Source organism: Colletotrichum destructivum, chromosome 2 (genome assembly GCF_034447905.1).
Source record: "Colletotrichum destructivum chromosome 2, complete sequence".
NCBI lineage: Eukaryota > Fungi > Ascomycota > Sordariomycetes > Glomerellales > Glomerellaceae > Colletotrichum > Colletotrichum destructivum.
Window position 1 is genome coordinate 598919 of NC_085897.1, and position 22162 is coordinate 621080.

Below are 22162 nucleotides of genomic sequence, written 5' to 3' on the forward strand. Positions count from 1 at the left end.
TCTCCTCTTCGATGACCACCCCCTCCCCCCTTCGACCCTTGGCCCTGATAGCCTTCAGACAAACATATCTCTCTTTCGTCCAAGAGCATAATCTGCGTTTGTTCCATCTTGGAAAAACACAACCTACTAACACTACCTCTTTCGGTGACGCCTCGACATAAAGCATTTGGGTCGTCCTGTTTATCGACCAACGCTTCCTGGGGCTGCGAACTCTTTCCATTCTCAGTCGCGTCTTCTCTTTTTTTCCTCCCATCTTCTCTCTTTCTCTCTCTCTCTCTTTAATTCTCTCCATCTAATCAAATCGTCCTCTTTTTCGTCAACTGAATGGTCGGACGCCTTTGCAAGGCCCTTCCACTCTCACACTCTCCTTTGGGACAAGTCTTCTAATCGTACTTTCATCTTGCTCTCCTTCTCTTTTATCAAATTCTATTACACTGGTGCGCATGTTGTTTGTTTCTTGTTTGGATCTACTCGAGCTAGTCTTCAGTTTCAACCACGTCAAACAACGACAGCAACAACAACATCGCCGCCATAATGCAGTATCCCTTCGTTCTCGTTCTCGTCTTTTCTTACCTGCAGGCTCTTGGCCTCGCCCTGCCGGCTGCGAGCTCGGCCCAAAACGGGAACAACCACCACCACCGGTTCCTCGCCCGCGGCGTCAAACGGCTGGGCGCCAGATCGCCGCAGAACAACGATGCCACGCCGCAGGGCCAGACCGGCGCCAGCCAGGGCCAGAACAACACGGCCAGCGGCGGCCGCAACGGCGTCAGCGACGTCCAGGTCATGAACGCCGTCATGTCGTGGATGCAGGACACGGCCAAGGTCACAAAGTTCCTCAACACGGCCACCTCCTTCACCGGCGCCGAGTTCACCAAGCAGGCCACCATCGCCCTCAACGCCGAGATCGACGAGCTCAACCACAAGATGGTGCTCGACGCCGCCTTCCAGGGGACCGACACGGTCGCGCAGGCCAACGCCGTGCTCGACACCCAGGGCAAGTTCCAGCAGGTCGTCGACACGCTACAGTCCATGGTCACCAACGGCCCGGACACGGCCCAGAAGGACGTCGACTCCATCAACAATAACCGCTGCGTCAACGTGCTGCCCAACATCGACATGTACTTCGCCGCCGCCGGCGCCCCGCAGGTCCAGGCCGTCCGCCCCACGGGGTGCTTGGAGGTCGAGGGGGCCAATGTCACCCCCGCCGTGCCCCCGCGGCCGCCTGCGAACGGCGGCGGCGCGAACAACGGCGGTGCCGCAGCGCCCCAAGTGACGCCGCGGCCAGCCGCCCCCAATGGTAACGGTCAGGGTAACGGCAATGGAAACGGGAACGGTAATGGTCAGGCTCAGAACGGAAATGGGCAGAACAACAACCAGAACCAGAACCAGAACCAGAACCAGAATGAAGGAAACGGCAACGACAACTCCAACGACAACGCCAATGGTAACGCCAACGGCAACTCCAACCAGAGCCAGAACCAGAATCAGGGCAGCAATGGTCAGAACATTGGCAAGGGAATCGGCGGCAACAACCAGAACAACAACAACCAATTGCAACCTGCTAAGCTGGGCTCCCAGAACTCCAACTCCAACACCAACACCAACTCCAACTCCAACAATGGCAACGGAAACCGCAACGGCAACGGCAACAACCAGGGTCAAAGACAGCCTCAACAGCAGTCACAGCAGTCGCAGCAGTCTCAAAACCAAGGCCGTCCCCCCTTGCAGCCTGCCCAGCTGGGCTCTCCCAAACCCGCGAACAACTAGGATCAGCAACCCCGTTGAGAGAAGTCTCTCCCCGTCAAGACGTTAACGGCCGGCGCACCAAGTTGAACAGGGATCAACACTTCATCCCCTTTCGCCGCTTACTCGGCCAGCGGAGTCACGCGAATCCCGTCGTCCAAGACCCTGACAACGGATGGTGTGGTGGGCCCTACAGGGCTGGGCATGCCAGGCATCGTTTGTCATTCTTTTTCTGCTTCTTCCCGGCGAGTGAGTCGATCTTTGAATTTGGTCAGCCGTCATGGGTTGTCAGGTGTGGTGGGTGTGAAGCAGGGAGGATTTGATACCACTGCCCTCCCTCGGCGCCAAGGGCATACTGGATGTTATTGTGAAGGGACCTGGTAAAACATTGGTCGAAAGAAAAGAAAGAATATTCCCTGTACCATATCAAAATTCACCCTCTTCTCGCGAAGGCACCGGTGTCCACGTGTAATGTAGAGAGCATTTAAGGCTCTTCAAATTTCCTAATCAGGCCATGCATGAACTCCCCGCTCCGTGAAGTCTTTTGGGTTGGCGAATGATAACCCCCGTCTGCTTCATTTGGCAATTCCTAATTTGATTTATGTTGCCCCGAAACGGGACGGCGACTGGAGGCATCCCTGGAAGCCGTGTAAGAAGAAATCCTGAAACGAAACGTCAACATTTCCGCCCCCTCCCCTGGCGCTCCAAGGGTCCTCCTACATGTTGCAACATCTTCCCCCCTACAGAGTTGAGCCGCTTTGATCGCTCGGCCGAATCCAGGTCACCACCCACCCACCCACAATCCACCCCGTCCGGTTTGCACATCGTCTCCACGCCGGGTTCCGGAGGATACGATTGGCCTCCTCGTCTAGACCGGGGTTGCCTCCCTTGACTTTCGGGACAGAGGATATGGGAGCCATGTTCATTCCACGTTCGAGGACTGGGCAAGGATGGCGGGTTGGATTGGATTGCTGTACAGTTGGGGGTAGCTCAGAGTTCTCGGAGAACTGAGGTCTGATGATTGTCCGACCTGTGTGTGGCGCCCTGTTGCCCCTGGTTCGATCTTTTTGGTATCAACGTATCGCCTCATTGTGTTGTTGTTCGAGCCCGTTCGCCTACACTACGCTGCCCGTCATCTCTGTGGGCAAGCACAAACACTCCTCGTTGTCCCGAGTATCACCTTTGCCAGTCTCTCCTCCCTCCCGTCCCTTGCTTCGGTCTCGCATCTTATCTAGACGTGGGCCCCGTGCTGGATGAAGACGTCGACATCGTCCTTGGCTTGTTTCTTTTCGGCAGAAAGGCAGCAACGCGATTGGGTGTTTCGCCCTCTGAGACAGGTCACACTCTAATGTATGAGATGGTTCTGACAATTGGACGTTGGGATTGATGAGGTCCCGCGCCGGGCCGAGGAAGTCTCCTTCCAGTCCTCTCTCTCTATCCCACATGCCTTCGTCCGTCTCTGCAGGTCTTTACTCATGCTGATATGCGTCCTCCATAGGCTCGAGGCCCAGTCCATTTCCCTGCGTGTGGTCCCGCATCCCCAATCGGGCCATGATATGAGAGAGCACTTTTGCGGGGTTGCGGATTGTCGGCTTCTCGGTAACCCAGGAAACCTCCGACGGCGATCATGTCCGCCTCCGTTTCGACGATCATTTACGGTCTAAGGAACGAAACTTGGGGGCCGCAGGGCCTTAATAAGCTTATGCTTATGCTATATGGGCTAGAGCACATTCCTGCGGGCGGTCTTAGGACGCGGGAAGCATGGTCGCGGGTAGGCCAACCTCCCCCGCGGTCAGCAGTGACCGGTGCTTATTCGTTTACTGCGGTGTGAGTCGTGGCCCAGGGGCTCAAGAGAACGTACAAACTCAAACCTCAGAACCTGGTCATGGCACATCGGGTGTGTTGACTCCGTCTTTATTGAATGCCGTCAGTTACATAATAACAGTAGTGAGCGCACTGTCGGATTGGCTGAGGGATGAGTGCTGCAAATGCCTAATCTGCTTCAGTGATCACAGAGTTCTTTTCGTCCAAAGCCTCACAAAAAGCACAACTTCTGAAACCTTTGTTCAGAAATTGCGTCACGGTAAATATCGTTGGGTTAAGGTTGAGTTTTGTGTAAAATTCTTCTCCTTAGATCTCGTCATTTATATCTAGTTGAAGCTTTCCTCAGTGAATATGCTAAACCCATTCGAGCCAACCCAACATTTCCACATTTCTAACAGCCAGTGACGAGCAGTTTAATACTGATATGAGTTGAGTTTCGCAGGAACTGCCCAGTATACCTGTCAAACTGATTGCGAAATGAAAATACCGCTGGAGTAGCTGGTGTCTTCAGGATACACCAGTTTTAACGGCAATCGGCCAATGCCATTGTTGGAATCTATCATGCATTCCTATGCCTATTTGCTCATAGTTGATAACGTGGTCAGAAAACCCGGAAAGAGGCAGTTTTGAAAGCCATTGTGGTTGAGCTAGTCAGTAGCAAAGAAAAAGAGCTCGAATCGGCAATGCCCTCAACAAATGTAATTCCACTTCTATGAGCGAGTGTCTTGCACCGCTTCAACCTCTATATCAGCCGCAACTGTCAATGCAATCGTAATGAAAGGAGTCACCGGCTCTCTTACTCACGCGATAACCTCGACTACTTCGACTCGGAGCTCATGTACTATCAACAGTTCCCGATACAAATTTACCTCCCTCCTGATGCCGTAAAAGGTCCGCCAGAGGGCGACTGACCGCACGTTGGCGCCGAATTTTAAACAAGAGATTCTGCCTCGGCTGGAAGGATACGATACCCAATTTCATCAAGCTTGTAAATCGACCAAGCTTTACCGCTGTTACATCCACTTTCGGAACAGAGTTGTGCTTCCCTTGGTTCTTCTTCCCACCCAGAAGCTCTTCGATAACCAATTTCCATAAATGGTTTGCTGCCAGAAGTTGGCAGGTGAGACTTGGTCCGGCTGGTGATTGCACACTGCTAATTTATCGCAGAGAGTGTCTACAACAGGAAGAATTGCATGGACGAGCTGGAAATATACGCCCAGGAGAGAGACAAAGCACAAACACAGCCTAGTAGTTAAGTTTAGCCCTCAACGAATAGCCAGCTGATCCATACTTGACCGGCGTTCGAGCAGAAAAGGCAGGGTATTGGGTCATTGACCGAAAAATCACTTACTCCTTTCCAAAATATCAAATCAAAGGGTTACCAGCTCTTACCCTAGACATTCAGTACTATTTTCGACAAGGCATTATGCACCAAACAGTAAGATGGTCGCCAACTTACTTGATAAGCCGGGGGGTGGGTGCTTGAGTTGCAGTTTGTCAATCTTTGTTGAATGGACCGTAGCACTGCATGTCCCCATGTGTAAGTAGTACGAGTCAAACGATCGTGGTCACACGATAGACTGGCATTCGAAACGTTGCGAAAGGACCAAGAACCAGCTTTAGCGTAAACTCAACACATTCCGAAAACCGGAGAATGATATGGCGATCGTGACATAAGAACCATCACGACCCTTGCTTATCTCTACCCAGCCGTTCGTAACCCGTAACCCCGCACTCCGGCCGCAGATCCAACCCAGCGCGGACGCCCCGCGAGCCCCGAGGAGCAAGTTGCCCGCTTGAGCCACTTTTTGTTTTGATAACGGCCTTTCAGTAATCTCGGCACTGATGGATCCGACACATTCCCCGCCGTTCCGCCGGCTAATATCGTGAACCGTGGTTGTTTTGGAGATTTGGAGAGATGTAACGTCGCTAATCAGAGGACACAAGGTTGTGAGAACTAGTTCCTCGCCCCTGGGCGTTCCCCTCATTGACTGAGGGATGGACGGTATTGGTTGGTTCTGCGGGCGATTTTATGAAGGCTACGAAAGCTTCAGGCCACTGATAGCCATTGCGTGGTTGCTGGGCACAACGGTCCACTCATCTGCATGCGAAGCAACAATCCAACGGCATGGACCAGGGTAGAATGACCTGGGTTCTTTCTGTTCATATAAGTCCGTTCACTGGGAATCGTGACGGAGCTGGCAGCGCTGTTATCGGCAACAGACGAGGGCATCATCACATCAAAGATGCTGTTTGTCAGGCCGATCAAGGCTGTTGCGGCCTTGATTGCGTTGCCTTTCTTTGCTCAAGGACAAGCCGTTCGATTCAATAACCCCGAAGGAGTCGATATCTGGTGTGGCAAGGCCTACCGTTCTACGTAGGTCAACCCAGCCTCGTGAAGCAGACCCGACATCGCTCGACTCACTCATCGCGGGCTACAGAAACTCCTCCTTCGACCCAGGCGGTTGGTTCCCAGAGCCAGCCATCTCGGATATTCCGCTACTGCGACTGAAAGTGCGGCCGCGTCTGAGCATTCATCTCGAAACGGACGCAACAGCGAATCTCCTCATCGATGCCGTTGTTTCGAACCAGGTCGGCTCGCCACTTCCCGTCGGCTTCGGCCACAACTCCTCGGCTGCGGTATTGAAGCCACTGGCTATCGAGATTCTTCTCGGAGACGATGTGCTCGCAACGGAACACGTCTCTCTCGGGTCGCGGGACAACGAGGTGGCTCTTGCAGTGGGCTCCCTGACTCCCCGAATGGAGGCCTACAACATCACTGTCCGTACGACGATAGACTCGACACACGTATACGAGGACTGGACCGAGTTCTCTTACCTTCCGTACCCCGAAGATTACGGCAGTGTGGCCCGCATAGACAACCTCCACGGCGGGCTTCTAGCGCAGAGAGGCAAAGACGCGCCGTGGGATCTCATCTTTGCGTACACTTATTACAGTATGATCATCACTTTCTTTCCCTCCCCTCTGTGTGTGTGTGTGTGTGTGTGTGTTCCTCGGACATCTCTCTCTGACGGATGACAGCGCAATGGACCCTCTACTGGAATGACAGCGTCGACACACTCAACGAGTTCGCGGCCATGGGGTACAATGTCATCCACATCGTGCCCACGGGGAGCCTCGGCGAGATCCCCTTCCCCTGGGACGAATTCGAGCCGTATCTCCAGCGCGCCGACGAGCTCGGCCTCTACCTCCGCTACGACGTCCTCTGGACGTGGCCCAACCTCACAAACATGGTCGACCAGGTCACCCGCCTGCGCACGCACCCGTCCATCCTGCTATGGTACCAGAGCGACGAGGCCGACGGCAAGGCGAACCCGGCCAACTCGACGGGCATCGCGTACGAGCAGATCCGGGCCCTCGACCCGTACCACCCCGTCTCCCTCGCCCTTAACTGCTGGGACTTCCACTATGCCGAGTACGCCGCGGGCGCCGATATCGTCATGAGCGACGTGTATCCCGTGGCCATCAACGCGACCTTCTCGACCGTCTACGGCACCGAGTGCAACGCGACGTACGGCTGCTGCGGGTGCGACGACTGCGAGGGCCGGTTCGAGGACATCCCCGCGCGGCTGGACGAGTTCTACCGCCGCGACGAGATCCTGGGGTGGCAGAAGACGCAGTGGTTCGCGCCGCAGGCCTTTGGCAACGAGACCTTCTGGGCGCGGTACCCGACGGCGGACGAGGAGGTCGTGATGACGGTCGTGGCGGTGAACCACGGGGCCAAGGGCATCGTGATGTGGAACTACCCGGCCACGGACGAGCTGGAGGGCCTGACGAGCCGGTTGGCCGGGGTGTTTACGGACGAGACGGCGGTCGGGCTCTTGCTGGGGGCCGGGAGGACGCAGGACCTGGCCGTCCAAGGGGCCAAGAGGGTCGATGCCGCCGTGTGGGCGGACGCGGGAAAGGGACTGGCGCTGATCAGTGTCGTAAACCTCAACTATGAGGACATCCGAGGCGAGATCCGAGTCGTTCTGCCGGAGGGCGTCGAGGTTGGCAAAGTCGTCGAGGTCCTCTGGGGAGATGTGGCCTGGGAGCTGGGTGACGGCGGCGGTTTGGTCGCAACAGACGGGTTGCTTGGGCTGCAGACGTCCATCATCATTGCCGAGCTGTCATGATTCGAGGACTAGTATTCAGAGGATATCGATGGTGAAGACGGATGGAGACATGTTGTTGTTGTTGTTGTTGTTGTCATCTCATAGCCGCGATAGTACGGCAAGGCCCATCCATTGTGAATGAGACGGCCGGCCGGCCATCAACTTATTAAAAGATTGTTCCGCTTTGCCTAGCCCCTTGAAATTGTCCCTCGGGGGAAATGATTCGTTAGCTTTGGCTCCCGCGGAAGACGTCATCCACCCCCAGCTCTATACGCGTATAGATAGTTTCGCATTGACATTGGCCGGACCTTGTTCCGCGTATCTATCCCGAGTACGGATACTCGGGAACCCGCCTTTTCGGATCCGTCGAAGAGAGAAAGCCCGAATACCCAAGCTGACGCTGGCGCCAACAACAAGGTTATGGACGCTCCCAGGCTTGGTAAAACACTCACTCCATCGAGCAGGGCGTCACCTCCACATGTGCGGCTGCGGCACTGCTTTGAATTTCTTCCCACATCTTGCCCAATAATCCAAGCTACAAGCCTGTTGCCTGTTTTTCTTCTACAACAACCGGCGTTGGACTCTTAAACGACACACCAGACTCTCTCGTTCCGGTTTGGTTCTCAGATCCGCAAGTCGATTCATCAGGGGCGGGCTGCATCAACACCACCCACAATGCGGTCCACGGCACTCTTCCCTGGCCTCCTCTTCGGAAGAGGCATGTGCTATGTTGTCGACAGCGAGGACCAAATTCGGCTTGGTTCTAATGCAGTTACAGAGTTGTACAGCCCTCAGGAACTTGGACCCTCGTACCCAAAGGCCGATGTGCCTCCCCCTCCCCCGCCGGAACCCATCACCGTGACAGAGCTCCCGTTGCCTCCGGTCACTGCGGACGAGAATGTCGGCGGCTGCACCCAGGAGATCAACCCTCGTGGAACGGGGTGCATCGGCGTATCGCCCACTCTCCAGAACGGAGACTTCCTACCCGACGACCTCCACGTCATCGCCTCAGTGAACTTCACCGGCGCCCCTGCCGCCCCGGACCCGGCCAGCATATACAGCGGGCTGCAATTGATCATCGTCAAGACCGACGGTACCACCTTTCCCAACGGAGACCCGTGGAAGTGCGTCACCTGCGGCGTCCCGGAAGAGAACCAACTCAGACGGACCGACCAGCTCGACTACCCCCAGGCTTTCGGCGACGGCAAACGCGTGCTGGCCGGTCCGCACATCATTGAGTGCTCCTCTAACCTTGCGAGCGAGACCTGCACGCCGGATCGAGTCCGCGTCTACCCGATTCGCTGGAACACGGCCGCGGACGGCTCGGGCCCGGGAGGACCCATCAGGGAACTACGGATCCATCCGGGCAACGAGCACCTTGGCTTCAGCTCCTTCACGTTCGATTCCGGCAAGGTTGGCCAGTTTTCATACATTGGAAGGCTGGCCTTCAACCCGTCGCCCACCACCGGCGAGCCGATTGTTCCTCGTTATGACCTGGAAAACGTCAACATTTTGCTGGAGCCGAATGGCAAGGCCCCAATCGATGTCGACGAGGCAGACGACACTCAGCTCCGGATCAACTACGATGCCATCACCGTCGGTGAGCTGCGCGGCTTCAGTGGGTCGGGGAAAGAAGTCACGTACATCGGGTACCCGGCCGAGTCATCCAACATGGACGTCTTCGCCATCCATCTCGCCACCGGGAACATACGCCGGCTGACAGCCCACCCGGAGTACGTCGACCCCGTCGACATCTCGCCCGACGACCAGTGGACGGTCGCCATGGACACCCGCGGCACAGGCAGACAAATGTTCATGGCCGGCCTGCGGGGCATACCGCCCCTGACGGACCTGTTGACCGCCAGCGCCGTCTCGTCGGCGAGGAACAACGGCAAGCGTCGCTTCTTCCAACCGTGGCTGATCGACGCCCACGGCGACCGCGGCTCCTACATCGGACAGCAGATCAACGCGGAGGGCAGCGGCGTCCCCGGCAGCGGCGCCATCAACGACCCCGAGTGGAACGGCCGCGCCGACCCAAAGTGGTCCAACGACGGGACGCGTATCGTGTATTATCAGGCGCTGACGACGTCCCCGGACTGCGGCGGGGAGAACCCCTTGCCCTGTTATCCGTCCACGGCACCGGGCAGCCGCACCGAGCGCATGATGCTTGCCCACCTGACGAGCCGGAAGCCCGTGTCGCGGGCCCCTGTCGAGCCTCTCGAGGACACCATACCCTGGGCGACCCCGTACGTTCCTGGCAGCCAAGTCCCAGTGAGGTCGTTTTCTACCTTTGGGGACTTCACGCTCAAGGGCAAGGTCGGCGGCTGGGCGAACGTCACCATCACCCCGGGCGTCGAGGACGGGCGTCCGAGGACTGTCGCCGTCAGGTACCACGACTTCTCCGATGATGGGGTCAACGTGCTCGTGGGAACGGAAACGGTGACGGTGACGAACCCGACGCCGACGCTGGAGAGCGTCGACTGGTTCTCCGACCTCGTTCAGACGGGGCCGAACAACGGCACCAAGAGGACGAGCGTGGACGGCTTCCATCTGGATATCGACATCATGAAGAACATCTTCCGGGCCAGTGGGACGCTGGTCACGACCATCAACGGCGAGAAATGGGTGCAGCCGGCGAATTGCACGTAGACGGGGCGTAGGGGGGCACAAGGGGTTACTATGTTGGGTCCCAGGATGGCGTGTTGGTTCCGGGCTTCGAGGAAGAAACGACTTTTGACCGATCAGTATTTGATGAATCATCCATAAAAAAAAAACCGCCCCAAATCAATCAAAAGCATTATTGTGCCTCTCTGTCGCTCCTCAGGTGTAGCCAGATCAACTACCCCCTTCTACATATCCTGCAAGGCATCTATCTATATAGGGGGAAAACCTGCTCACCATTCGACGAATCAGTGGCGGCTGTTGTTAGGCGGTCATGTCGTTCGCATGCGGTGCCCTCATCCATGGATCGTGTAGGTGATCCAGAGGGTATCAGAGCAGCCACCGCTTATTTAGACCCTAGTTCTCCTTTGCAAACCACGGGACCTTCTATCTTCGTGACAAGACAAGCTCTATGCTCGCAACAACATGTATGATACACTCTCTCTGAGCACTTGCTTCGATTCTCTCCAAGACACCAACGGCGACGATCAAGCACGCGCTTGGATCCGAAAAGCCCTCGATGCCAAGATCGACCTAGCAAGATTTGTTGCCGACCGTCGAGGAAAGGGTCGAGCCACCGAGGTCGTCGGCTACCTCAAGGGCGCCTTCAACATGGGCTTCCGAATCAGGTTTGAGGATGACGGGCCCGACGCCGTCATCCGTTTCCCAAAGCCCGGTCACATCTCGACGGTGTTCTTGGAGGAGAAGCTTGTCAATGAAGTACGTGCCATCGAGTTCATACACCACAACACAACAATCCCGGTTCCGTTTGTGCACGCTTGGGGCTTGACCCACGAGAGTCCGCGGCAGCTCGGCCCCTTTATCATTATGGACTTTGTTGAGGGCACCTTGGCCTCGAGAGTTCTCCAAAAGCCCACCGACGATGACCAGCAAGAACTGATCTTGAACCCGGACCTGGACAGTTCCCTGCTAGACAGGTTCTACCAGCAAGTCGCTGGGTATCTTCTCTAGCTATCTCGACTCGACTTCAAGCGTATTGGCGTTATTTCGAAACAGCCTGGAGAGCCTGGGGCCGGGGAGGATGTGTGGTCCTCTTCCAAGAGACCTCTGACGTACAACATGAACGAACTGGCCACGTCCGCAGGCTACCCAGCAGATAGCTTTCCGACCACAAGCTTCGCCCGCGCCAGCAACTTCTTCAAGAGAATGTCTCACGAGCACCTGGTCCACCTGCGCACCCAGCGGAATCTTGCTTTCACCCCCGAGATTGCCCGCGCCCGCTACATTGCCCGCCACCGGTACCTCCAGCTCGTCGACTCTTACTGCAGCGCCGAAGACGACGCAGGCCCCTTAACCCCGTTCTGCGACGACTTCCGGCCGGCCAATATGCCTGTTGACCCCGACACCATGCAGATCACGGCCGTGCTCGACTGGGAGTTCACCAACGCCATGCCCGCCCAGTTCTCGAACGATCCGCCCTGGTGGCTGCTGCTGGCCGACCCGGGCAGCTTGGTGGACCGCGACGCCGTGCAGGAGTTCCGTGACCTATACGAACCCCGGATGGAACAGTTCCTCCGGATGCTCGAGACGGTCGAGGCCAAAGAAGGCCGGGACGCCCGCGGAGACGGGGACGGAGACGACCGGCCACCTCTCTCGGCCCGGATGCGCGCCTCGTGGGCGACGGGCCGGTTCTGGTTCAATTTCGCATCCCGGAAAAGCTACGACGTTGACAACATCTATTGGAAAGTACTGCACGAAGGGGGTGACGCGGCCGCGCTGCTCAAGCCGGAGGTGCGCGCCGGGATGGACGCCGCTGTAGAGAAGGAGATGGCACAGTTAAAGGAATACAGGGAGGAATGCGCACCGCGTTTCCCCAATGAGAAGGCTGATGACAACAAGTAGGCGGTTAAACGACTAACTGTCCCCGGCCCGGCCTGATAGACACGGGGCTGATTCCTTCTCTCTGCCAATTAAGCAGTGTTTCCACTTCCTCAACTAGCTAGCAACATCAAGGCAATCTCGTCTTGATATGTTTCATTCTGATTTTCGTACTCCGGCTGTGATTCAAATTAGTCAAAATAAAGGGAAGGAAACCCCTTTTTCCTCAATAAAAAGAGAGATAGATAAAGAGAGATGGGGGAGGTATGAAAGACATGCGAGATGGTAGTGCCAGAATCGATTGTGTGACGGACTGGACGTTTATTGCCTATATGTAACTATTCCCCCTTTTTAGCTGACGATGACATTACTACACTCGAAGTCCTACAAAGGGCAAGGCTAGGAAGAAGTAAGAGCAGCCAGATGGGTTTCACTGGCCGCTCGAAAACCAAACCCTCGTAGAGATACTAGCATTACCCAATGAGAGGCACAAGAGGCTCTTCTCGTTCCTGGGAATGAGAAGGATAAAGGACTCCGGGCCAGGAGCTCTTGTGGCCATGGGCACTAATAACAGTAACTCCCATGCCCGGAAACAAAATTGTTAAGAAGCGCCTATTCCTCGGAGGTTATTCTATGTAGATATACTACATATTAGAAAACAGCATTGCCGGGGTCATGCAGATGCAGGTCTCGACCATCATGATCAACGCAGTAGTCGAGCATCTATCTTATCTTATCTGCCTGAGTGCTGATAGAATTGCTGAGGTAAGCTTGCTGACTCATCTGACTGTAGCTCTTCACGTGATACTCTTTTCCCTTGGCTGCCCCCCTTCGATGTCTCGAGGAAAGAACAATGATTGATGGTCTCTGGCAGGAACGGCTCGGGGAGGAGGGGGAAGGGAGTTCGAGTTCGAGTTCGCACTCAAGGGGAAAAAAACCGAAGTCTCGTTCCGCGCTGGAAACCGACATCGCTACTTTCTCACTTTTTCGCAACCGACCAACCGGCCATCGCGCGCATATGGAACGAGCTGCGTCGGAATAAACATACTGCTAATAATTACCATGAGCTTAATATCAATTGGACGATAAAATCCCCCACCTTCTTCACCATTGCCTTCGCCGTTACAGTCCTCGTTACCGTCACCGTTCCCTGAGTGCGACTGCGAGTGCGAGTGCGAACGCGCCCAGAGGAAAACCCGACGAACATTTAACTTGCGGTCTCGATTTCTCGCAGCTCATATTCCCCCTGCTCTGCTCGGATCCTCATCGATCGACTCTGTGCGACCATGGCCAAGAAGAAGAACAAACAGACGACGCTCGACGAGTTCGGCGACGGCGTGCTCAGCGGGAGCGCATCGCAAACCTCGTCCAGCAGCTCGTCCAAGGCCCCGGCGTCCAAGAAGTCGACGAGCGCAATTGCCGATGCAGCTCCTGCCCTCATCATCTGTCGCAACAAGTCTGTTCTCCTTCTTGCTCTTCGGCCCCTCGTCGTCGGTGTCTTCGCGCCGAAACATTGCGCCCCCCTCCAGCGACGGAATTAACGTCGTGGGGTCGTCGACCGGGAGGCTCGTCACTAACAGAGACTGCGCAACAGGCATTGGCGCTTCATTTCCTCCTTTCACGGCCCCTGGTTGCAGATGCCCATCGAGATCCTCGAGACCATCGCCAACATCAACTACAACGCCCCGCGACCCCGTCCGATCGACCCCGCCGTCTTTTTCGACCTCCTCAAAATCCGTCGCTTGGTCGACGAAGCCACGAACCTGGCTGTCCGCGCAGCCAGCGATGTCGCCTCGCCCACGCTTACAAACGTACATGGCGGGCTCAACGGCCATGCGTCGTCGTTGGGCTTCGGCGTCGGTAACGGTCACGGCACGAAGCTGAGCAAGGAGCGCAAATTCCGTATGAGGGAGCAGGCGAGCCAGAAGCTCTCCCGCGCCTATCGTCTGGACGAGATCGCCTGCAGCGTCGCCACCATGCAGGGTGCTTCGCCGCTCGAGGACATCGGCGCTCTCGTTCTGCAGCGCAGCAAGGACGACCCGGATGCTAAATACGTCCACTTCTTCCACGAAAAAATACCCTCGCGACAGATGGCCGAGTGCACCAGCCTGCAGCCCCTGGACGAGGTCATCTCGGCACGCCCCACCGAGGGAGAAGCCTTGCGCACCAGGGCCACCGTCCGCATCTTCAAGGACGACTTCGAGGGAGCCGCACAGGACTTGAGCGCCGCCCTGCAAGTGCAGCGCTTCCACCAGCCGCTCCACAGGACGCCATCTTCCCAGGGGTTGCAGGTGGTGAACGGATCACGCAGAACCCAGGATGTCATCTTGATGGAAGAGCAGCAGCCCAGCAGTTTGGAGACACAGCTGCTGTTTCAGCGCGCCGGGGTCTATCTGACCATTGCGTGCCAGCACGTCGTGGATGGCTTGCCAGAGACCCCTGTCAATGGAGAGACGACATGCGCCCCCAAAGGTGTGAACGAATTCTTCGACCTAGGGAACGGACCCGGAGTGAGCGAGAAGATGCCAGAACCCACGGCGGCAGACAAAGAGGCGGCTAGCAGCCGGCTGGAGCACCGCAAGCTGGTCAAGACGTATGCCAAGAGAGCGCTCCGTGATTACATGGCTTACTTGTCGAATTTCGACTACACCCCAGATCTGCCCTTGAAGGTAGCCAAGGAGTTCACCGAGAAGGTCAACCTCGCTGCCAAAGGCATCCGTCACCCCCGCGTGCCCGACGCGGGGAGCACCCCGCCCTACAAGTCATACTCTTTGTCCGACCTGTTTGCTGCTGTCCCACCGGCCGATATTCCACCCTACCCGTCCCAAGAAGTCGTGCGTCCGTCAGGTCCGGTGCAGCCGGCCAACTATGAGGCCATCACATACCATCCCTTGCTGACAGAAGCACTTCACTCTTTGCTACTTTGCCACTGCTTAGTCCAGACATCTACCAAGGAGCTCCTCCGCCATGCGTACATGGTGGCTCGACTGGCTCGTCTCGCCGACGGATATCCCATCTTCCAAGCCAGCAGATCTCCGGCGAGGGCGGACTGGATCGAGGTTCTACGCAGGGCGCAAAATTGGATCCAGATGATGGCGTCTTGGGAGCAGCTCTGTGCCCCTGCACCACTCCCTGTTTTCGACGGGCCGCTCGGTGAGCAACAGAACAAGACCCACCCGTCCCCCAAAGCAGCCGCCCTCGCGGCCGCCGCCATCACCAGGGACGCCAGCACGTTGCCCGGCGCGGGCGAGAGCGAGGAGCAGCGCAAGGAGAGAATCCGGCAGCAGGCCATCATGGACGCGTTGGACGATGATAGGGTCATCGACGAGGCCGGTTTCCGGGCGGCCGTGACGGCACGCCAGAAGCGCGCCGAGGAGGACCACGCCTACTTGATGAGCTTGAAGAACAATAACACGAACGGAAGGCCGGAGTCCGGGGCGGCCGGTCCAGTTTCCCCAGCGCTGCGCCGATGGAGCGTGGACGATGGGAGGGAGTACCCCATCCTAACGGAGCGCGCTGCCGCCATCGCAAGATGGATATTGGAGGCCCCACCGGTGAGCCTCGGGACCGCCAAACGTAAGAAGAGGACCGGTACGAAGAAGCACAAAGATACCACGGGGACAGAGACTGCGCCGGCCAGCCTGGCGAACCTGACGCTCGGCGACGCTGCGCGGGCAGTTGACACACCCGCTTGAAAGCTGAGGTTCGACCCAGCCACGGCGAACCGACCGACACCCTCCCTCAGTGAGAGCGGCTTAGAATCGTGGGAAGTCTGTCACCATTCTGCCACCCGCACTCGCCTACAGGATTTCGTGATGTCGATAGCGACAGAAGTGCTCAGTCAGCAATTCTGAAGTATTGAAATTGGAAGAATTTTACGCCATGCTGGCTTCCCGAGTCTCGCCCTCTGTCGTTTGTGCCCCCGCAATCACTTGGACAGTTTCCGTAATGTAGTCATGCCCGTTTTATGTTACCGAGTCCGAGTACCGTGTCCAGAATTCGCTCGAAGCAGTTGCCGGCATTTTTTTGCGTGTCTGCTGAATATCGAAACGATCCGAGTACGGACAAGTATGGAAGTCAAAGGGAAATAACATCAAGATGATTTTCTCGAGACGAGATAGCCCATCGGCGCGCCAACAGGGGGGGGACGGGAAGACAGCCTAAGGCCCGGAGACGATTCACAGTCTGTCCACCACATCAGTCCATTCCGTCATCCGGATATAACAAACGGGCAAACAGGCACCCAACACCGAGACGGAGAAGGGGTCCAGCTTTGAGAGATGAAGATGGCGCGGCCGACGATGGCGAGCCGGCCTCTCGGTGCCAAAGCTAATGGAATCGCATAACGAATCTGTCGGCAGACTCGCCCATCTCCTATCAGCCCCGTTTTTTTTTATTGACCGCTGTAGGTATGCATGTATGTATGCTGCATGTATACATGCACACGTCGGCAGGGTACAGAGTGCAGGAGTGAGATAGTAGCGTGCGTCAGCGCCCTTGGACCGGCGAGGAGAGGAGACTGACAGCCTCGATCGCGACAGGGACCCGTGGCTTGGGCGTGTTTGCCTCTCGACAAGACTGAGAGACAGTCGTCCGTTCGTCCCCACAATCCGGCGAGGACGGCGGCGGTGGTGTTCTCGACGACACCAGTTAGCGGCCAGCTAGTAGGGGTAAGTATGGATGTGGGTGCATCCATGGAAGGAAGAGAGATCCTTTCTAGTGTCTGTACATCGTGTTTTAGGCATTTTGGTGGCCTTGACCGGCTCCCCCCGTCTGGGGAATGATCATTTCTTCCATCAATCACGTTCGGGGGCAAAGCGGGACCCCGTTTGATCCCCTTCCAATGGATGGCTCACTGGTTTTATTCTTTTTGAAGCGGTCTCTCTAGAGCTGAATGAATAGGATGGGTTGCCAGCCTGGCGTGGGGACTTGTATCTTAAGTGGTTCGATTTCCATCTTTGCTCCGTATTGTGGCACCGAAGTCTGGGGTCCGGGGGAGATGGAGCGGAGAGGATGTTATGGGGTCTCGACTGACGATGGCGGAGGCGAGGTGCCGGGATGCCGTGAGTTTGGGGGATTTCGATGAGAGCATCACTGAAGGAGGTCAAAATAAATCCAACGCGCGCCGCGCCCCCCGTGATCTGGACGTGGCAAAGAGGGTGTTGTGTGGTGGGTAGTGTCACCGCTTTTGGCCGCCACGTTTTTCTCCCTTTCTCCCTCGGTACCCAGACTTCTGGGATTCAACGGCGGCATAATGCCGTCTGCCAAGGCACTTGGGGAACACACATGCCGCAATTTCATGAGCCTCAAGTCAAACGGGACCAGAGGCTGGGAGAAGACTGGCAGAACAGGTATGCGATATCTCAATGGCAAGTAGATAGAAAGACAGACACACACACACACACACACACACACACACACGCACACACGCACACTTGGTGTTCCTTGGGGGGCGTCGGGTGGCTTGCAGTGCCAACGCGGGATGCGCGGAATGGTCGTGCTTGGCTGACTCTCTTGGACTGCTCATCCCATTAAATCGCCGAAGAAGGAGGGCTGCCGGGGCTTGTCGTGCGCCTTTGAGGCGTCTTGGCCTGCGTGGAGATGAAGCTTGTCCATAAGCCCGTCTTGCGCGCGAGTAATACCGAACCTCACCTTCTTTTTTACTCTTGTTATGCCCCTTTTCTCTCACGAGAAAGTCGGGAGGCGAGATCAACAAAAAATGGCTGGAGAGATGGTGCTTTTCTAAAACCCTTGATAAATGGATCCTCTGGACAGTATGACCGGGCTGGCTAGCTGGCTGGCTGGCTGGCTGACTGGCTGGCTGACTCTCGTCTCCAACGGTCCTCCCACACCCACAGTCGAGGGGGCATTTTGCATCGGACGGGCTGCATGATTAATGGGCCTGTCCTCCCCTCCCTCCCCTGAGATTAACATGGAAGGGGGGAGAGTCTGCTGGGATGCGGTGACCAACTCGCCCGTGTCACACTTCACATGCAAAGCCCTCTGGGGGGGTTTTTTTTTTCTTTTCGAGGATTTTACCTTCGAGTCCATTCAACCAGACGGCGTCGTCAACCCATGTTTTCGTTCGTTCTTCTAAACAGCAGTCCACTGCGTCAACCAAAAATGAGTTTCTCTGGACGAAACTACCAGAGACGCAAATGGCGTACGGTCACCACGACTCGGGAGCGTTGGAGCCCACGGTGAGGCGTGGCCGGAGCCGGGACTCGGCATCGGGAGGGGAGGGGAGGCGTCATGTGCAGCGCCAAGGGCCATCACTGACGCCCTCCTACGATCCTGTCTACTACCACACCCAACCACCACTTCGGTCTGTCTTCACACTCTCCAGGGCTCACAAGCGCACGCGTCAAGGCTGTGCGATAAGGAAGGCCACATGAAGAAGCTCCTGCTGCTGCTGCTGCTAGCATCTCCGCTGGCGACCCTGCACCAGCATAAACAGGACGGAAGGGGGGAAGACGTTGTTCAAGGTGAGGAAAACAAGCGTTTGCCCAGACCAGCCACCACGCGGCGTTGAAAGTGACTGGTTCGCGCCGCTCGCCAAAGGTTCGCTATTATCCACTTTGTCAGGGTTGTCAATGACCGGGAACCGCCCCAGGCGGAATTATCATTGGTGGAACGTCAGAGATGGGGTTTCTCCGCCAGTTCAAACACCCCCCCCCTCCCCCTCCCGCCGGCCGAGAAGGGTACGATGTAAAGGGTGAGTGACAACCTTGACAAGGATGGCGGTTGGGGGGTCCCCAGGAAGAGGGGGGGGAGGTTTAGTTGACGAGGGTTCTGGGGAAGAGACGCCCACGCACCCGTGCCGCGCCAAGAGATTTCGTCCTTTCGCCGCATTCCTTGGGTTCGTCTTGTCCCGCCGCTCGGCTCGTGTTGCCCGTTGGTGGATGGACGACGAGCCTTGAACCGGGGGCATGAAGATATAGCGTTTGACGGCATTCACAGCGCTGATGGCTTTAGCGAAGGAACTTCACAGGGACGAAGGAGTCCGTCCCCATCACTCTCATTCTCACTGTCACTATCTGGCCCTGACTCTCTGGCTCTCACTCTCACTCACACTGACGCTCACCCCCCTCGGCGCTTCTTCTGCCAAACCTGCCAAACTCCACCTCCGCTCCCCCGGAACCAGCACTAGCAGCCAGACCGGCGCCCTCGAGATTATTATGGGGAAGCGGCAAGTCCATGCCTCGTTTCCGTATCCCTCGCCCCCCCTCCCCCTGTTTATCTGTCCATCTATCCGTAGCTTTACCTGGAGTCGCGGGAAACGTAGAACCGGGGGAATGAGGGGAGACGGGGAAAATGGGGGATTGGGTTTTCCTTTGCGGGGATCCGGCTGCGAGCTTAGTTTGATGAGGTGTGTCCGCGGTGTGTGTGTGTGTGTGTGTGTGTCCCTTTTGGTGATAAAACCTTTAAAGACAAACCCTCCCATCTCCCATCTCTCGCTGTGTCCCTTCCTCTCTCTCCCTCCTCGACCGACTCACTCTCTCCAACTTGGGTTCCTTCGCCTCCTTTCTGCCAGAGTTGCCCTGACCCACGTCTCTCGCTCCCTCTCCAGCCGACATAACGACTTCTTTTCCCTGATCCCCAGTGTTGTCTTTGACAGCAACCGTCGTCGAGATGGCTCCCACCGGGAAAAGAGTGTACAACTGGTGAGTCAACCTCTCTCTATCTCTCTCTCCCCTTAACCCTCCAGAGGGTGTTTGCCGTCTAGACCAGACGCTGACAGTGTCGACGCAGGTACATCTCCTTGATGGCCGCCATGTGCATGGTTCTCTACGGCTACGACGCCTCCGTCTTCAACTCCCTCCAGGGCTCGCAGAACTGGCTCGCCTGGGTCGACGTCGACCTCAAGAGGGACACCCAGCTCATCGGCCTCGTCAACACCGCCTACACCATCGGTGCCATCGTCGCCGGTTTCTTCATTGGCGGCCCCATCGTAAGCCCCCCCTTTTTGCCCTTCCTCCTTTCCATTCCATTCCAGCGCGAGAGAGACGCCGCCTACTCCCCCAGACACCGCCGACTAACAAGAGCTTCCTCGCCATAGGCCGATTACCTCGGACGCCGCTGGGGCATGGCCATCGGCTGCATGGTCACCATCGTCGCGACCCTCATGCAGACCTTCACCCCGCACCACAAGATCGGCGTCTTCATCGCCGGCCGTGTCATCATCGGTCTCGGCCAGGGCATGGCCCTGACTGCCGGCCCTGTCTACATCGGCGAGGTCGCCCCCTCGGAGATCCGTGGCCACATCATGGCCTGCTGGCAGATGTTCTACTCCGTGGGCAGCTTCATCGCCTACTGGATCAACTGTACGTCTTGCCCCCCCACTCTCCCTCCTCTCGTCTCTTTCCTGATGTCGCCAACGGGGGACGGAAAAGAAAGAGAGAAAAAAGAAGAGAAAGGAGAAAAGACTGACACCTAGATTCTCCTACACAGACGCCTGCTCCAAGCGCCGCGCACAGCTCGGCGAGTGGGACTGGCGCATGGTCGTCATCTTCCAGATGCTCGTCCCCATCATCATCATCATCGCCCTGCCCTTCCAGCCCGAGAGCCCGCGCTGGTATATCCAGAAGAACGACAACGTCGAGGCCGCCCGCGCCGCCCTCATGCGCATCCGCGACACCGAGCAGGAGGTCGAGGAGGAGCTCCTCCAGATCCGCGAGGCCATCGAGTACGAGAAGGAGGCCATCAGCAGCAGCTACTCCGCCCTCTTCAAGGACCCCTCCGTCCGCAAGCGCCTCTACCTCGCCTTCGCCCTCAACGTCGGCCAGCAGCTCACCGGCCAGGGCACCCTCAACTCGTACTCGACCGCCATCTACAAGAAGGTCTGGCCCTCCAACGACACCATCAACCTCATCAACGCCCTCAACGCCACCATGGGCATCTTCTTCACCCTCAACGCCATGTGGACCGCCGACCGCTTCGGCCGCCGTTGGCTCTTCATGGTCGGCGCCGCCGGCATGGCCGTCTGCATGCTCATCGTCCCCATCGTCGGCATGAAGACCCCCACCGCCGCCGACGGCACCAAGAGCGAGCCCGTAGGCATTGCCATTGTGTTCCTGCTGTTCCTATGTAAGCCTTTAACCCCCCCCCCCCGCATTTCCATTCTATATAGACCCGGCAAAGCTAACAAAACACCCCCTCCCCAAAGTCATCTTCTTCTACAAACCCACCTGGGGCGCGACGACCTGGATGTGGACAGCCGAGATCTTCTCCGTCAACGTGCGCGCACAGGCCGTCGGCATGTGCTCGCAGATGCAGAACGTCGCCAACACCATCTTCCAGCAGTTCTTCCCGACCTTCCTCGCCAACGAGGGCCTCAACTGCCTCTTCTTCTTCATGGCCATGAACCTGGTCCTCGGCGTCTTCGTCTACTTCTGCATCCCTGAGACCAAGCAGATCCCGCTCGAGCAGATGGACCGCCTCTTCGGCGGCGCCGACCACACCGAGAAGGGCGGCCAGATGCTCGGCGTCGCCGGCCACGACGGCGCCCACGACGCGCACGACCGGGCCCCCGGGAGCAAGGACGGGGCGGAGGTGCAGCAGTCTGAGCGGAGGCAGGTTGTTTAAGGAGGTTGGATCGAGAGAGAGAGAGAGAGAGAGAGAGAGAGAGGGAGTAATGAGTAACGCGGATTGGTGTACTATTATCACAGCACATCGAGTCACCCGGCAGTGGTCGACCGTTGTCGCATTATACCCCAGATTGTGGAATTAATAGGTTGCCATGTGCCATTCCCAACTCTTGATCCGGAACCCCAAATGAACCCCCGTCTACCTTTAGTCGGCCTTCCGGTTTGCCACATCGGTCAACCGAAGCCCGGTCAACCTCGATCAATTCTGAGCAATGGAGCAAGTTCGGAATGGTTATTGTCGTGCACATGGAGGTACACCTGTTACCTATGATGCGTTTCCACAATGAAGACCCAGATCAGATGGCGCGGATGTCGGACGTAGGGGTTTATTCC

At 57.0% G+C, this 22162-nt stretch overlaps 6 protein-coding genes across 6 annotated transcripts; all 6 read left to right on the plus strand.

Moving 5' to 3' along the window:
- Positions 1–534: 534 nt before the first annotated feature.
- CDEST_02373 (uncharacterized protein) lies at positions 535–1767 on the plus strand (the record flags this gene model as incomplete). The annotated part of the gene is made up of 1 exon (XM_062918532.1): positions 535–1767. The coding sequence occupies one exon, from the start codon at positions 535–537 to the stop codon at positions 1765–1767; it is 1233 nt and encodes a 410-aa protein (XP_062774583.1).
- Positions 1768–5784: 4017 nt separating this feature from the next.
- CDEST_02374 (Putative glycoside hydrolase superfamily) lies at positions 5785–7878 on the plus strand. The gene is made up of 3 exons (XM_062918533.1): positions 5785–5944; positions 6009–6523; positions 6610–7878. The coding sequence occupies exons 1-3, from the start codon at positions 5814–5816 to the stop codon at positions 7701–7703; spliced, it is 1740 nt and encodes a 579-aa protein (XP_062774584.1). The 5' UTR covers positions 5785–5813; the 3' UTR covers positions 7704–7878.
- Positions 7879–8133: 255 nt separating this feature from the next.
- CDEST_02375 (Putative six-bladed beta-propeller, TolB) lies at positions 8134–10664 on the plus strand. The gene has a single exon (XM_062918534.1). It carries the CDS (start codon positions 8358–8360, stop codon positions 10329–10331), a length of 1974 nt encoding a protein of 657 aa, XP_062774585.1. The 5' UTR covers positions 8134–8357; the 3' UTR covers positions 10332–10664.
- A 105-nt stretch (positions 10665–10769) lies between these two features.
- Positions 10770–12206, plus strand: CDEST_02376 (Putative protein kinase-like domain superfamily; the record flags this gene model as incomplete). The annotated part of the gene is made up of 2 exons (XM_062918535.1): positions 10770–11294; positions 11337–12206. 2 exons carry the CDS (start codon positions 10770–10772, stop codon positions 12204–12206), a joined length of 1395 nt encoding a protein of 464 aa, XP_062774586.1.
- Positions 12207–13372: 1166 nt separating this feature from the next.
- On the plus strand, positions 13373–16146 carry CDEST_02377 (uncharacterized protein). The gene is made up of 2 exons (XM_062918536.1): positions 13373–13638; positions 13777–16146. The coding sequence occupies exons 1-2, from the start codon at positions 13469–13471 to the stop codon at positions 15875–15877; spliced, it is 2271 nt and encodes a 756-aa protein (XP_062774587.1). The 5' UTR covers positions 13373–13468; the 3' UTR covers positions 15878–16146.
- A 3506-nt stretch (positions 16147–19652) lies between these two features.
- Positions 19653–21972, plus strand: CDEST_02378 (Putative major facilitator, sugar transporter, major facilitator superfamily). The gene is made up of 5 exons (XM_062918537.1): positions 19653–19846; positions 19935–20133; positions 20242–20506; positions 20634–21269; positions 21349–21972. Exons 1-5 carry the CDS (start codon positions 19815–19817, stop codon positions 21765–21767), a joined length of 1551 nt encoding a protein of 516 aa, XP_062774588.1. The 5' UTR covers positions 19653–19814; the 3' UTR covers positions 21768–21972.
- Positions 21973–22162: the final 190 nt, after the last annotated feature.